The sequence below is a fragment of the Emydura macquarii genome, unplaced genomic scaffold (genome assembly GCF_026122565.2).
Source record: "Emydura macquarii macquarii isolate MOO-44397 ecotype Brisbane River unplaced genomic scaffold, CSIRO-AGI_Emac_v2 contig_2768, whole genome shotgun sequence".
Lineage (NCBI taxonomy): Eukaryota > Metazoa > Chordata > Testudines > Chelidae > Emydura > Emydura macquarii.
In genome coordinates this window covers 41,875,163-41,890,510 of record NW_027132905.1, presented here as the reverse complement: position 1 = coordinate 41,890,510, position 15,348 = coordinate 41,875,163, and the positions used below count along the sequence as shown (strand labels likewise).

The 15,348-nt window shown below is 47.2% G+C and overlaps 1 protein-coding gene across 1 annotated transcript in view; it reads left to right on the top strand.

Moving 5' to 3' along the window:
- The window catches only part of LOC137165786 (ATPase family AAA domain-containing protein 3-like), a 59,928-nt gene extending 45,168 nt beyond the window's left edge, over positions 1 to 14,760 (top strand). Inside the window, exon 16 of the mRNA XM_067567233.1 lies at positions 13,472 to 14,760. Within this exon, the coding sequence (XP_067423334.1) occupies positions 13,472 to 13,651 (180 nt within the window). The 3' untranslated portion in view covers positions 13,652 to 14,760. The remainder of the gene's footprint in view (positions 1 to 13,471) is intronic.
- The last annotated feature ends 588 nt before the right edge of the window (positions 14,761 to 15,348 follow it).

Sequence of the window (15,348 nt, the reverse complement as noted above, 5' to 3'; positions counted from 1 at the left end):
TGTCTTGCTCAGCAAAATAGGTCTATTTGAGAGACAGGGGCAGTGGAATTACATGGTTTATTCTTCCAAAGGGTTTGATTCTTATCTCGCTGGTTGGCAGTTTTGGATAAGGGTCCAGATCATGTACTTCATGACAAACTAGGCCCAAGTTTTGTAGTGAGGATCCTGGATTTTGTAGCACTCTGCAAAAGGCTGAACCTGTGTCAGCTATGTTTGAATGAAGTATTGAGATTTTGAAGGCCTTAAGTATGAAGATAAATAATACTGCCTGTGCAGTATCCTGGTTCTGTTGTGATAGTAAATCAATTTATTTTTTGCTGTCCCTGCACTTGCGGTTTTTGATCTTCCTGGAGACTTTTGTACTGACAGTGCAGAACTGCTTTGGAAACATTTGGGGTAGAAGCAGAGAGGAAGCTAGAAGTGGTTTGGCAATTGAGTAGAGGATGGGCTGGGACTTTTGGCACCTAAAAAGGCATAGGAATTGATCTAAGTTTGTGGGACCAGCACATCAGCTGGATATTTCTGCAAAGGTAATGTCATCATTAGGCTTCAGAAGTAAAGCCATATTGAGATGAACAGGGCAATTCACACCACCCTGAGCTATTGTTTCAGGATGTCTAGAGAGTTATGCACTGGTTTTTAGGGCTGGCTTCTCCAGCCATCAGGGCTTGAAATGCTTTTTTTTTTTTTAAATAAAGCTGAGATCGTGAAGCCCAGTTGCAGCAAGAGGTTGCAGAACTACTAACTGTGGTATGTAACCTATCATTTAATCAGCTTCTGTACCAGGTGACTGGGGAATAGCTAATGTGACACCAGTTTTTTTAAAAAGGCTCCAGAGGCGATCCTGGCAATTAAAGCCTAACTTCAGTACCAAGTAAATTGGTTGAAACGATAGTAAAGACAGAATTATCAGACACAGAGATAGACACAATTTGTTGGGGAAGAGTCCAGATGGTTTTTGTAAAGGAAAAATCATGCCTCGCCAATCTACTTGAATTCTTTGAGGGGGTCAACACGCATATGGACGAGGGTGATCCAGTGGATATAATGTACTTAGATTTTCAGAAAGCCTTTGACAAGGTCCCTCACCAAAGGCAGCTGTCGTGGGATAAGAGGGAAGGTCTTCTCTTGGATCAGGAACTGGTTAAAGGATAAGAAACAAAGGGTAAGAATAAATGGTCAATTTTCAGAATGGAGAGAGGTAAATAGTGGTGTCCTCAAAGGGTCTGTACTGGGACCAGTACTGTTCAACATATTCATAAATGATCTGGAAAAAGGGGTACACAGTGAGGTGGCAAAATTTGCAGATGATGCAAAACTACTCGATATAGTTAAGTCCAAAGCAGACTGTGAAGAGTTACAAAAGGATCTCTTAAAACCGGGTGACTGAGCAATAAAATGGCAGATGAAATTCAATGTTGATAAATACACAATTATGCACATTGGAAAACATAATCCCAATTTTTTATATATGATGGGGTCTAAGTTATCTGTTACCACTCAAGAAAAATCTTGGAGTCATTATGGATAGTTCTCTGGAAACATCCACTCACTTGGCAGCGGCAGTCAAAAAAAGCTAATGTTGGGAATCTTTACGAAAGGGATAGATAATAAGACAGAAAATATCATATTGCCTCTATATAAATCCATGGTATGCCCACATCTTGAATACTGCATGCAGATCTGGTCACCCCATCTCAAAAAAATGTATCAGAATTGGAAAAGGTACAGAAAAGAGCAACAAAAATGATTGGGAGTATGGAAAAGCAGCTATATGAAGAGAGACTAGTAAGACTGGGACTTTTCAGCTTGGAAAAGAGATGACTAAGGGAGGGTAGGATAGAGGTCTATAAAATCATGACTGGTGTGGAGAAAGTAAATAAGGAAGTGTTGTTTACTCCTCCTCATAACACAAGAACTAGGGGTCACCAAGTGAAATTAATAGGCAGCAGGTTAAAACAAACAAAAGGAAATATTTCTTCACACAATGCACAGTCAACCTGTGGAACTTCTTTACAGAGGATGTTGTGAAGGCCAAGACTATACCGGGGTTCAAAAAAGAACTAGATCAGTTCATGGAGGATAGGTCCATCAATGGCTATTAGCCAGAAGGGCAGGGATTGCTGTTTGCCAGAAGCTGGGAATGGGCGACGGGATGGATCACTTGATGATTACCTGTTCTGTTCATTCCCTCTTATGCACCTGGCATTGGCCACTGTCGGAAGACAGGATACTAGGCTAGATGGACCATTGGTCTGACCCAGTATGACTGTTTTTATGATTCAGCAGCCAGTTCCAGGGTCCTAACACTGCAGAGTATATAGAGCCCAGGTTATGGACCAGTTGGTGGAGAGACTGAAAATGATTTGTAGAGAGATCAGTTAGCCAGAGAATGGTAATGCTTGCTTGCTTTATTGCATATTGCCTCACATCATCTTCAACCAGCCACGTAGGGGAAGGCATAATTGAGATCACCATCACTTTCCTACACACATCACCATAACTGCACTGTATTGGTGATTGGTTTCAACTCAGATCAGACATAGTGCTAAATAATAAATCATATGTGGAAGCTGGGTGCTGGGATTATTTCATTAGCTGCCAAGCAGCTTTCTTCATACCTAGTAACTTCTAAATCACTGAAGAATTTCTTCCTTCTCCCCTAAAAAGTGGGTGATCAATACTATAGTTGGTCATTCAATTAAAAAATTGTGTGGTGTGCTCTTAGGAGCTCTTTAAGAAGCCTGATGTGGTGCCTAAGCTAGGTTTTCTTTACGAGTGGAAAGGCTGAAATATAGTAGCAGCAATTACATCCTTCTCCTTTCCCCCTTGGCAGTAAATCAGCTCCTCTAGTAGAATTTCACACTCTTTTCTTCACTGTCAGCTAAGTGAATTAAAGGTCATTGTTTTAGGTCAGCTGCCTGTGCTCAACTTTAAAAGTACTTGCACAACAGCTTTGGAAGCATCTCGTGAACCGAAGAGCTTTGCCGTGCAATGTACTTGCCTGCCCTTAACGTAATGAAGAAGTGAATGGTATTTTATTCACCTAGCAAACACTTGCTTACTCTGGGAGTTAAATTTTATAAAGCTGCTGTAACTGGGATATTAGGACTTTTATAAGCCAGCTAAGTGTTTAGTGAAAGGGGAAAGGGCTTGTACTGGAACTGGGGTTATGGTTTCCATAATAGTTTGTACTAGAGGAAGAGATGGCAAGTCCATTTGGCTAGTCTGCTTATAAATCCAAAAAAACCTTGGTTCTTTCTATGAACAGCCAGCAGCATCTCCCGCTGGAAGCATTGTTTGTGCAGATAGAGGAGGAAGGAGCCAGAGCACTGTTCATAAGTGAAACCGTACCAGGAAGCAGCTAGTCTAATCATAGTGGAGGACTGTCATGTTTCAGAAATCCTTGCACCAAATTGACATCATTCAGCACAAGTGTCCGTTTTTGCTCAGGAGGCATAATAGTGCAATGTCTGGAGCATTGCATCTGGTTGGAATTGTCCGGTGACGCTCCCACAGCCTCATGTTACACTGAGTCAAGACAAGGACTTCAGCCTCCTCCTGAACACTCAAAATCACCCCTCTGCTAAGAATCATAGAAGATGAGGGTTGGAAGGAACCTCAGGAGGTCATCCAGTTCCATCCCCTGCTCAGAGCAGGACCAACCCCAGCTAAATCATCCCAGCCAGGGTTCTGTCAAGCTGGGCCTTAAAAACCTCTAAGGATGGAGATTCCACCACCTCTCTAGGTAACCAGTTCCAGTGCTTCACCACCCTCCTAGTGAAAAAGCTTTTCCTACTATCCAACCTAGACCTCCCGCACTGCAACTTGAGACCATTGCTGCTTCTTCTGTCATCTGCCATCATTCAGAACAGCCTAACTCCATCCTCCGTGGAACCCCCTTCAGATAGTTGAAGGCCACTATCAAATCTCCCTCACTCTCCTCCTCTGCAGACTAAACAAGCCTAGTTCCCTCAGCCTCTCCTCATAATTCATGTGCTCCAGCCCCCTAATAATTTTCGTTGCCCTCCACTGATCTCACCAATTTATCCCCACCCTTCCTGTAGTGGGGGGCCCAAAACTGGACACAATACTCCAGATGTGGCTTACCAGTGCCGAATAGAGGGGAATAATCACTTCCCTCGATCTGCTGGCAATGCTCCTACTAATGCAGCCCAATATGCCGTTAGCCTTCTTGGTGATAAGGGCACACTGTTGACTCATATCCATCTGCTTGTCCACTGTAACCCACAGATCCTTTTCTGCAGAGCTGCTGCCTAGACAGTTGGTCCCCGGTCTGTAGCAGTGCATGTTATTCTTCCATCCTAATGCAGGACTCTGCACTTGTCCTTGTTGATCCTCATCAGATTTATTTTATCCCAATCCTCTAATTTGTCTAGTTCACTCTGAATTCTATTCCTACCCTCCAGGGCACCTACCACTCCCTACAGCTTAATGTCATCTGCAAACTTGCTGAGGGTGCAATCACTCCATCCTCCAGACCATTAATGAAGATGTTGAACAAAGACCCAAAGCTAAAGAAAGGAAACCTCTTTACTTTCACACGTCTCTGTATGCATGAGGAAAAATAAATACAATCACTGTACTGGTTGTAATTGTCCAGAGCTGTATTGTATTTATTGTATTTACCCTGTCATGCTAGGTAGATGACTTCATTTTTCCCTGCTCCAGTGTAATTGATGAGAGCACTTTTACTCTCACCAATTTAACTTTTTTTAAAAAGAAAGCTAGTAATGTCAACTTCACAACCATTTGTACAGCATCTAGCACATTGGTGACCTGATCCTTAGGGCTCATAAGCGCAATGGTAATACAAATTCCTCACAATGCTCCAAATCCTATAAGTCAGTTGCAGCCTACTAAAGTCAACTTTCTCTACACTGTTGCAACAAATTGATTTTAGAATCTACCTTTTAGCAACTGCACAGACACTTACAAGCTCATGTGCAATTCACTCCTGCTGAGATCCACTTGTTCCTGTTGCCTTTCAACCTGTGGATAGCATTTCTACCTTCTGATCCACTTGAATTGCTGTACACATTATTTGGGCTCAAAGGCAACTGTTCTTGAGTGCTGTTGACAGTCTCCTTACTTCCATTTTTGTCTGTATGTTGGGAGTCAGTAAATCAGTTTGCTGGGTAAATTTTTCGTTCCTGTTGTGTGCCCGCTCTCACGCGGTTGCAGAGTTCAGTGAAAGCTGAGACCTTGACTATTATGACAATGCTTTTCTAATAAAGAAGGAGTGAGTGCAAAACTAGAGATGGTTGCCTTATTATTTGAAGGGCCAGAAACCAATCCAGCAATCTTAAATGGTTTGGATTATGGCTGCTGCTTTCCTGATCAGGAGGTTTATTATGGTCAGTCCATTAGTCTCATCTGTAGTTGGGATTTTGCAACTGGTGGACAGCAGCCAATGAGTTTTTAGTTATATTACAGTGGTGCCTAGCTGAAATTGGAGTCCCCATTGTGCTGGGTGCTGTACATAGACAGTTCCTGAGGAATTTACAATCTACATAGACAAAAGATAGGAGGAGACGGTCCCAGCCTGGCAGTGGCAGAGCTGGGAATAGATCCCATGTTTTCCGGGTCCCAGATCAGTGCCATATCTGCTAGACCACATTCCCTCTGCCTGAAAGCCAGGTAAGATCATCTAGTAAATGGTAAGTTTCCTTTTTTCCACTTTGTTTTCCTGGTGCAGCTACACTGGCTGCTGCCACTGATTGTGAAATCCCAAGTACAGACTTAGAACACTTGTCTTGAGCTGTCTTGGAGAGAGCCATAATGTTATGGAGAGACAAAGTCAACCTGTCATGGTGTAGGGTTTCTTCATTTATTTGATTTAAAAAAAAAAAATCTTAAAACCAGATGAAGGGGCTTGGTAGCAGGCATTTCCTGTAATGAATGGTTTCAGTTAATGGCCCTCAGCTTTTCATCAAGCCATCAACTCTCCCAGTCTTCATTAATCCCCAGGAATGACCTCCACCTCCATCATTTATTCCTTAAGTGATCTTGAACTAGCGTACCAAGGGAAGGAAGGTACAGTACCTTGATTTCTTTAGTGCCATTACCCTAATTGCTTTTTTAAAATGTACGTCACAAAATAGCTCTAATAAACAAAACAAGCAGTTATGCAAAATGACAGCAGTTAGGGCGCAAGAGGTTGAATTCATATCTGCAGATTTCACAGTGTCCAAGGCATCTGGAAAATCTGAGGATGGAGAGATTCTAGGGGAGGAGAAATAAGCAGGATGTAAACTATTTGGGTAAAAATGTTTCATGGCATATAGAGAAATTTGGTCAAAACAGTTCTATGGATAAGAGGTTGCATGACCTTTCTGGTGAAGATGGTGATCACGGCATGGATTGGGTCACTAGTTCAGTTGTATCCCAATACACATCGCGAAATCTCTGCCCAGTTGACCAGACATACGTTTCTCTTGAGAAGAGAGATCTGGGTGTGGTGCATTGGCAGAGCTGTATAGAGGACTGGGATTCTTGGCACTGCACTTTGGTTTTGTGCTAGATTCAAAGCTGGTATTATTGAGTATCCATTTCAGGAGCTTAAAACTCACTTTTTTGTGTGCTGGTGAGAGTGGAGGGTGAGGTTGTGTGTAAAAAATGGTTTTCATGAAGCAGTTTATCGTAGCAGAGAGTTGTGCCTTACAAATGCCTGTGTTTATTTCTGGCTCTGCCATTGATTTACCTTGGCAAGTTGTTCTTTCCCACAAGTGAAGGATTTAGCTTTGTGTATTGGCACACAATAATAAACCAAGTTTCAGTCATGCAGATAAAATTACCTAACCCCCGAACCACTGCGCCTAGGTAAGATGTCAGCCACAACTCTCTCTTGCCTGCTGGGTGTGGCCAAGTAGTCTGTTCCTTGATTCCCTTTCCCTTGTGGTTCAACCTGCAGTAGTAGAAATGAAATAACCTTAATCCTGACCGTATAGGGAGCTCTCTAGCACTGGGTGACATCGTTGCCACTCATTTTATCTGCCCTTTTCCCATATTGAAGCCCGTAATACTCCTGCCTAGTAGCTCATGCTAATCCCCTCGTCGCTGAATACTTTGTTACAAAATGTGCTCCATAGGCAAGGTTAAGGCAGAGATGCAGACCCTACTGTACTTAAAAAAGCAAACAACAAAAACCAAAAGTGACAAATGTGGGTATGATCAGAAAACAACCCCCCAGGAACAGCCTCTTTTTGAACACCAAACAAGCTGTTATTTTAGTCATCTGTTGTTAGCTTTATTCCTGAAGCTTATGGAACATAATTTTAATTTAACAGTCTGAGGTATTCGGTAGTGCACTAGCGTAATACCTAGAATGCAGCAAGCTTTATGCATCCACAGGATCCTGAAGTCCGGGATGCAGAATCTTTGGACATGGTGATGTACAAAGCAGGTGATGGCTCAATTTGCCACCCCCACGTCTCACCATCCCTCACACACACATACACCCTCGCCCCTCCTCCCCCCCCCCCCCCCCAAAAAAATGTTGAGTTCACAGTGCTAACAATTAGGGAAAACTTGTTTTGGTTTTTTCCCTTGATTTGTAAATGAAGCAAATGTGATGGGGAATTGATGCCCAGGTATCATCTTTACAGCCCTGGTTTTCTAATCATGGTTATGCCTTAAAGCTGGTGAACAGCAGATGCAGTAAGCCAAAGTGCTCTTTAAAAGTCCTCGAAGCAGCCGTCAAGCAATTGTGTCTTGAGGTACTTAAGCTTCTAGGTCTTCTCTAGATGGGCTCATCACGACAGCTCCCAAAATCTAATATGCCTAAGACTTTATTAAGTTAAAAAAGAGTGAAATTGACCTATTCCGGGGAAGAGTCTAACACAAAGCCCCCGGGGAAAACTGCCAGTTATGAATGCCAGAGCACAATGCTCAATGGGCGCCTTTCATCTGTCTTTTGTTTTGGGCTTTTTTGCATTATGCCCTCGATGTGACTCCAAGCTAATCCCCAAAGAGTAGGCTTAATTGCAACATGCCTGTCATTTAATTTGTCTCCGATTCATGTATCTATTTTCTTAATTAGCTTTTTCTCCAACAGTCGTTTGCAGTGTGGCTGTCTGTAATCATTAAACCTCCTTACATGTGTCTCAAACTGAACAAAGCCAGGGATAGTGTCTGTCAGGAGCACCGAATGCTGCAGGAGGGAAATGGCAGGCTGGAGCCACACAAAAATGTTGCTGCATTCCAGGAGATCTGTCCTCTGACTGCCCAAAGCAGGCCAGGGCCGTGTTGCATTGGATTTCTATTCTAATTTCCACCCAGTTAAACCTGATCAAATCACCCATGAAACACCAGGCAGCACTAGGCCTGGTGCTGTCAGCCGTCTGGTTTTTTTTCCCCTCTCAAATCAGCAGCAGCCCTGGGAGAAATGCAGGCAGAGAACACATCTATTAAAAAGCTGTCAAAAAGACCTATGACTTTGGGTGAAACGGATGTTCACAAGCGAAGGGTTTGAGCTGCTGGGTTACAGCTGGAGGGTGCTATGCAGGGTTTGTGCTACTGCGGCATAAATCACACCAGCCTGTGCTCTTCCTCCATACGTGTGCACTCCCTCATCCCTACATGCCCTCTTGTGCCGGTGCACCTCCATCGTGAATTGCAAAGTCCGTTGTCCCAGTGCCCCAGCTCTGCCAGTACACCATTGGTCCTGGAACCCAGCAGTTCTGCTGATGCACCTCGGTCTCAGCCTGCAACCCCCTGCTATTGCTGTGTCCTGATCCATCATTCGGGCTGTTAGGCCCTACAGTCACCATCATCTAGTCTTGGGGCTCCCAGTCATACCAAACTCTGGTGGTTCTATGATATTGATGAGCATCCAGCCGGGGATGCAGATAAGAAACTATCAAACTTTGTTTGCTCCTGTCCTAATAAAGAGGTGAACGAAGGTTTGCAGAAGTGAAAGACTCTTTCACAGACCCACTATGTCACTTAGCCTCCAGTAATTCACATTAATATGTATTCATGTGCTGTGTGAACAGCATTGCCGCTGACCCTAACATCCTGCCTAAATAAGGATCAGGATAGTTGTTACAGCGAATACTGTTTTAATCCCATTGTAAACTGGATTTAAAATTGATCTAATGTAACATTCGGGTCACAGTCAGTTAGTTTTAGTTTGGCTGTTTGCCAAGACTTTTCTGGTTTCACCCATAAAAATTAAGGTGCAGAAAGTCAGTGTTTCTAGTCTCTAGCACCAGAGCTGTATCTCTGTCCAATGAGCAGCTAACAGTCTGCATGATAGAAATCCATTTTAGGTGTGAGGGCTCTCCTTTTTTTTTAAAAAGATTATGTCTGACTTCCTCTTTGTCCTGGTAGCTTTCCATTCTCCATAGCTGACCCTTACGCATACGGCAGAAGATTAAATTTACTTCCACTGTTGATCTTCTTTTCTTCCAAGATGTTTCCAGTACTAGCCAAGCTCCTGACTTGCATCTTGAATTGAAACTTATTGATATGTTGCTGCTCTTACTGCTCTGGAATACCAGCAGAAGAAAGGAGTTTTCATTGTTACAGCCACCATCTGCTAACTTAGGGAAGATTCCCAGAACTTCACTGTAAGAGAACCCCAGGAATCATGGTTCTCTGTCCCAATGGTAGAATTGCCCCACAGTTAGAAATAGGGGACTTGTAGTCCGTATTCCTGCATTCTTTTCCCTTCTCTGACACAGACTTGTGAGACCTTACCCTGTCTGTGCCTCATCTGTAGAATACCTGCTTCTCAGGGGTGTCATGAGAATTAATGTTTCTAAAGTGCTTTGAGCTGAAGGGTGTTTGAGGTGAGATTGTTACAGGACAGACTGTCCTATGATGCGCCATCTCTGGTAAACACAACCTGGGGCGTACAGATCAGAGCTTGTCAGCTGAGTGTGAAAATCTCTCTCCTTGAAGAGGGGAGATTTGGAAGAATCGTGGAGGTTTATGCTGTGTTCCCTAACCAAGCTCCAAAAATATTTAATTTTGCCTTAGAATTGTTCCGTGTCTGGGTCAAAAGAGCTCAAGCTTGCAAAGTTGCATTTGAGAAAATGAGTTAAAATATGTCCGCACGGAAGACCGAAGTATGAATATAAATGAAGCGCGGGGCTGATTTTAGAGTGTAAGCTACTCCCAGAAGGGACAGCCGCTTCCCCATTTGCTTTCTTGATAGCTAGGGCCCTGGGCTTTCTATTTATAGAAAGTCATTGAGAAAATCAGCAGAGCGTGAACTGCACAGCATTGCTGAAGCTTTCACAATTGAATTTATGGGCTATGCAGTGGCAGAGCAGGAAAGAAGCAAATGCCGTCTGTCTGTTCACCGTAGGTGCATACACGCATTCCAAGGAAGCACTTTACCCCATTTTAAAATGCCAGATCTTCCCGACTACAGGCTTGCCCCACAGGAAAACAGGCAGATTTGGGGGCACAGCCTAGGCTGGCTAGCTGCATCCTCAGCAGGAATACACAGCAGTGAAGAAAGGGGCTGCAGAAGGGATGTTCAAACCGGACCAGGAGCCTTTTCACCACAGCAGGTGTGGGGGAAGAAGGGGCTGCCCAACTACCGTCACCTTATAATGAACATCCTGCAGGCAGGCTGGTCGTTAAGCGATGCCAGGGCTCCTTTGCCTACGTGCTGCAGGATGGGACGCTGCAACGTCGCTACGCCGCAAGAAACCTCCCTGTCTGGTTTAAATGCTTGAACGTGGACAAGTGTGTGGCACCCCTGGCACGTTGTCCTTTCAAAACCTTTTGCAGCCCTGAAGCGCTTCCCAGCCAAGGGCGTGGAGACTGTCTGCAAACTTTAAGATACACAAACACCCCTGTGAGGTGGGAATTTACCCCTGTTCCAAGGTGCAGATCTGTGACGCAGTGAGGTTGGGCAGGCTTATCCCACGGTGCATCAGCAGGGGGGCCAGGAATCTTCCTTCCAGAATAAATGACACCTGACCCAAGAGGTGACCCAGGAGTGAGCTGCACTGCTGTGCCAAGGGCCTCATCAGGCCCTTACGCTCAGCACCCAGCCTCCTGTAAACAATGGACCCTCTTGCCTGCCGTTACCGTGTGCTGATCTCTCTAGGAGGTTTTAAAGTAGTTACGGCTCGGGAGAAAGCTTGGGCTTGAGAGCTGGGATGCAAAGCAGCACCTGACAAGGGCTCAAACAGCTACTCAGGAGGAGGAAGGTCGGCAGGGAGGGAGGGTCCTGACCTCACTAAATCAGCTTCCCTGCCCAGGTCTGTGCCCTTGGCTCCATGAGGGGAAGCCTGTGATGAGCTGCCCATTGCAGCTAGAAAGCAACACATTCTACTCGCGGACCACCCTCTTTGCGCTGGGGAGGTTTGCCGTCTCCTGTGGATCTTGGCTTCCCCCAGGCATTAACTGCAGCAGCCGAGCAAAGCTGTCGTGCAGATTTCCCCGCTCCAGCCTACTCTACGTGCCCACCTTTGCAAAGGTGATGGCGATAAATTAACTTGTCTGCCACAAAATCTTTGCCTAGGGCAAGTGGGGGAGCAGAAATTTGCAAGATTAAACTCCAGGGGTGGAGGCATGAGGGGATGATTCACTCTTTGGGATTCAGACACAGCCGTCTGCATGTCCGGTGGAGCGCTGTGCTATGGCCAAAGAAGCCTTCCTCCCCTTGCTAGCTGGCCAGCTGTCTGAGGAAGAAGAGGGTCAGGGTGGATGGGAGGAGGGGCAAGGACCGAGTTGGGAACCTTGTGCTTCATGATTAGGAGAGAACTATTTCCGATTCCTCCCCCCTATTGGCCACCCCTTTACTCCACTGATACAGTGCTGCGCAGCATCTCCCTCCTGGATCTGGTTTCGGTCTGCCTGTATAACGACCTGCGGGAGCTAGGAGCCATTGCATTGCATAGGCTTCTGCATCTTCAATGCTGCAAACCTTGTTGCCTGGCAGCCTCTGCGTTAATGATGCATGGAGCCGGGTGCTTGTGCACGAGATGTGTTCTAAACGCCAGACGTGGTCTCTGCCTTTCGCTTCTACTCTAATTCAGCCGGACAAACGGGACAAAACTAGAGGTGATCCCAACTTGATAGCTGCTGGCGTATCGCTTTGTTGCTGATGGCTCTGCAGATGCCATCTTCCCTCTCCCCAATTCTCAAGGACTGGTAGGAAAAATTTGATTTACTTGGAACTTGGCCTCGAGGGGAGAGTCTCCCTCCTGACCACTGCAACTAGCAGACCCTGACTGGGATTCCTAGTAGAGATGACGAGAATTAAATGGACATGGGGCTTCACCACCTTTTTGGTCAGCATTTGAAGCACATTGATCAGGGGTGGGGGGATTGCTTTGCCTTGCCACACCTGATCTGTGGACAAACAAGTTTTCAGACTGCAGGGTGATCCGTCTAGCACCTTTCATTAGCGATAGACGAAGAGTAGCTCTTGCCTTGTGATAATTTAAACCTCTCAGTTCTGAGGCATAAGCTGTCTGGAGATCTCGGTTTTGCACTGGGGTGGGGAGATCGATGTGAATTCATAATCCGGCTTAAATTTTGTGCTAATCTTTTGTCTCAGGTTTTTTGTATCTAGCATTTTGTAAGAGGCTGTGTGTGTTTAGTTGGCTTCCGCCCCGTCCCGCCAAAAGAGGGACTCTCTCATTTGTTTTTCCCCCCTTGCAATGATTCCCAGTGGAAACACATTTCAAGTGAAGAGTGGCATTTGCAGGTAAACCAGTGTGTGTCTTTTTCTGCTGCTTTATGATGTGGATAGAAGCCCTAGAAGAGTTTTTTCTTTTACCACCAAAAAGCTACGGGCGTGTTGCTTTTACTATTTGCTGACATTAGAAGTTCAGGGCTTTGTCTGACCTCAGTTTTTCCGGAAGATCCTGCGGATAACTGGAGAATTACTAGGGTTACAATAGCATCAGTATGAAGCAAGTGAAACCTCAGCAATTAAAAAAAGGGAGGCTGCTCCAACGCTGGAGGCAAAGCGGGGGAAGGTCTGTATGTTAACTCCCATTTAATTCAAACGCCTGTCACAAAGGAAGGAAGATCTCTGTGAAAATGACTCCAGCCCTTCACATGAGGGCTGAGAGCTCTCAGGGCAGCTCCTTCACCCTCCAGGGGAGACCAGACTTGCTGCCTGATCGTTCTTAGGGGAAAAAACGGAAATTGTGCATGATGGAGACTTGCCCTAATTTCTGCCCCAACGGCAGCTACCTCAGAGCAAGCATCTAGTACAGACAGACAAAACTGCCTTTAGCCCCAGTGAATCTTACCCTCGTTTCGAGCATCCGTGCCCATAGCAACTTTGCCTGTTTGCACTGGGGCAGTTGCACTGGTGGCTAGCAGGATAGACAAGGCTCAGTGCCTGGTGCTTGGGAACCATGGTGATGAGTGTGGTATGAATGTCGGGCGGGAGGAGGCCAGCCCCAGCTTTCTTCAATGCCATCAAGGGCCTTCCATTCCTAACCAGCTGCTCTTCTCTTCCCCTCTGCAGGCTGCAGCCTATGCATCCGAGGACGGCGTCCTCACCGAGGCCATGATTGATGCCCGCGTGGCCGACGCCGTGCAGCAGCACAAGCAGAAAATGGAGTGGCTGAAAGCGGAGGGCACAGAACTGAGCCAGGAGGGTGGCAAGAGCCGACGGCTGCCTCTCCCCGTGGGCACGGCCGTATGAGAAGCTGCCTGTGGGCTCAGACTGGTGTGCGGGGGGAGGAGAGGGGGTTGCCGGAAGGGCTGTGAGCAGGCCATGTTGATGGAATCATGTTATGGAGACGGGCGCCCAGTGGTGCCAGCCGTGCGGAGCCGGGCACTGCCCAGGCCTGCCCTCTCGCTTTTATACTTTTAGGGAACATCAGAAATTAACGTGTCTTTTAAATCAGGCTGAAGCCACCACATTAAAGGAGCCCCCTTGCCGCAAAGCCATTGCCTCGCTGATCGTGTTTCAGAGTACCAAGTCAGCCCCCCCTGCAGCTGTGTGACGTTGGACCCCTCGTGAAAACCAGTAGCCAGGCCGTGGGGCACCGCTGGGAATAGCCGGGCCCTCCGGCTGAGACACACCTTGTATGCTGGGCCGAGGAGTGTTACCCAGCAGTGCTGATCCCTCAGCATGGGCCAGGGGAACCCCTGTTCTCATTCACTCACAGCCCTTCCCGTCCCCTGGTGCAAATGTACCTCCGGCCTCCCATCCTCTCCCTGTCCCCGTCTCTGGGGTGTGGGTGAAGCCGGGACGGGCCAGAGCAGACACCCGTAGGTTGTTGGTCCATGTCTCTGAGAGAAGAGCTAGCTCCTGCTAGCACTGCTGTTTTGCTGCCTGCCCCTAGGGGTGGCAGGGTGCTAGACAGGCCTGTGCAGGGGTGCTGGTGTTTGCAGGTAAAACAAATCCCTCATTGACTGAGTCTCACTTCCCAGGAGGGGAGTCACAGCGCTGCCTCCTTTGCACAAGCACAAGTAACAGAGGAAATCACTGGTGCCGGTGGCTTCCCTCCTCCTGTTCTACATGGGCACCTTTCCAAGGCTCTCACCAGCTGGCCAGCCTGGTTGCTTGACCACCGCGCCCCTCCCACCCCCCACGGGGCCGCTGCATGTCTCGGAGCATTGCTGGCCTTTGGTTTCCAAGATGCGCAGCAGCACAGCTGGCGGGCTAGGACCCATGGCACAGCAGCTACATCTTTGGGAAGACTCCCCACTGCTTGTCCCTTCTGCACACCAGCTGCTGCTTTGACAGCTCTTGCGTGGCTCACCTGGAAGCCCCAGCGCAGGGCTTGCCCCCTGCGCTCCGGAGAACAGCAGAACATTGCCGGGGGGAGAGAGACAGTGTGGTGACCCTGTGCTAAAGCTTAGTGCCTCTCGCAGGGAGGAAGGACTTCCTGTGCCAAGGGAATGCCTGGAGCACACGTTCCCAGAGCTCAGGCTCCCATGAGAGTCTGGGTTTGCTGCATCCAGCCGGCCTCTTGCTGCCCTGTTTGGTTAGGAAGCAGATAAGGATTTGATGTGCATTTTGCTTCCAGCTAATTCTGCCTCCGAGGAGATCCAGATTCGTAAACGCGTTGGGGGTGTCCAGCAGACAGGTGGCCACGGCATAAAAAGCAGCAGCCCCCCTGGCAAAGGATTGACCTGGCTCTAGAGAGATCTCCTCCTACCCTATGGCAGGGCCCTCCGGGGCTGGCTCGCTCTCCGCGTGGGGGTTAAGCTGGCCTGGCCGCTATCCGTGCTGCTTGGATGTCGGTCTCCAGGGCCGGCTGTCAGGCACCTGTCATGGTGCTTTTCAGTGGGCAGCTCAGATGCCGTTCTGTGCCATGGCATGGGGAGGAGGGAACAATGGGAGATGCCAGGGAGCCACTCCTGGCCTGCCGGGGGGCTACGTGACAAGCA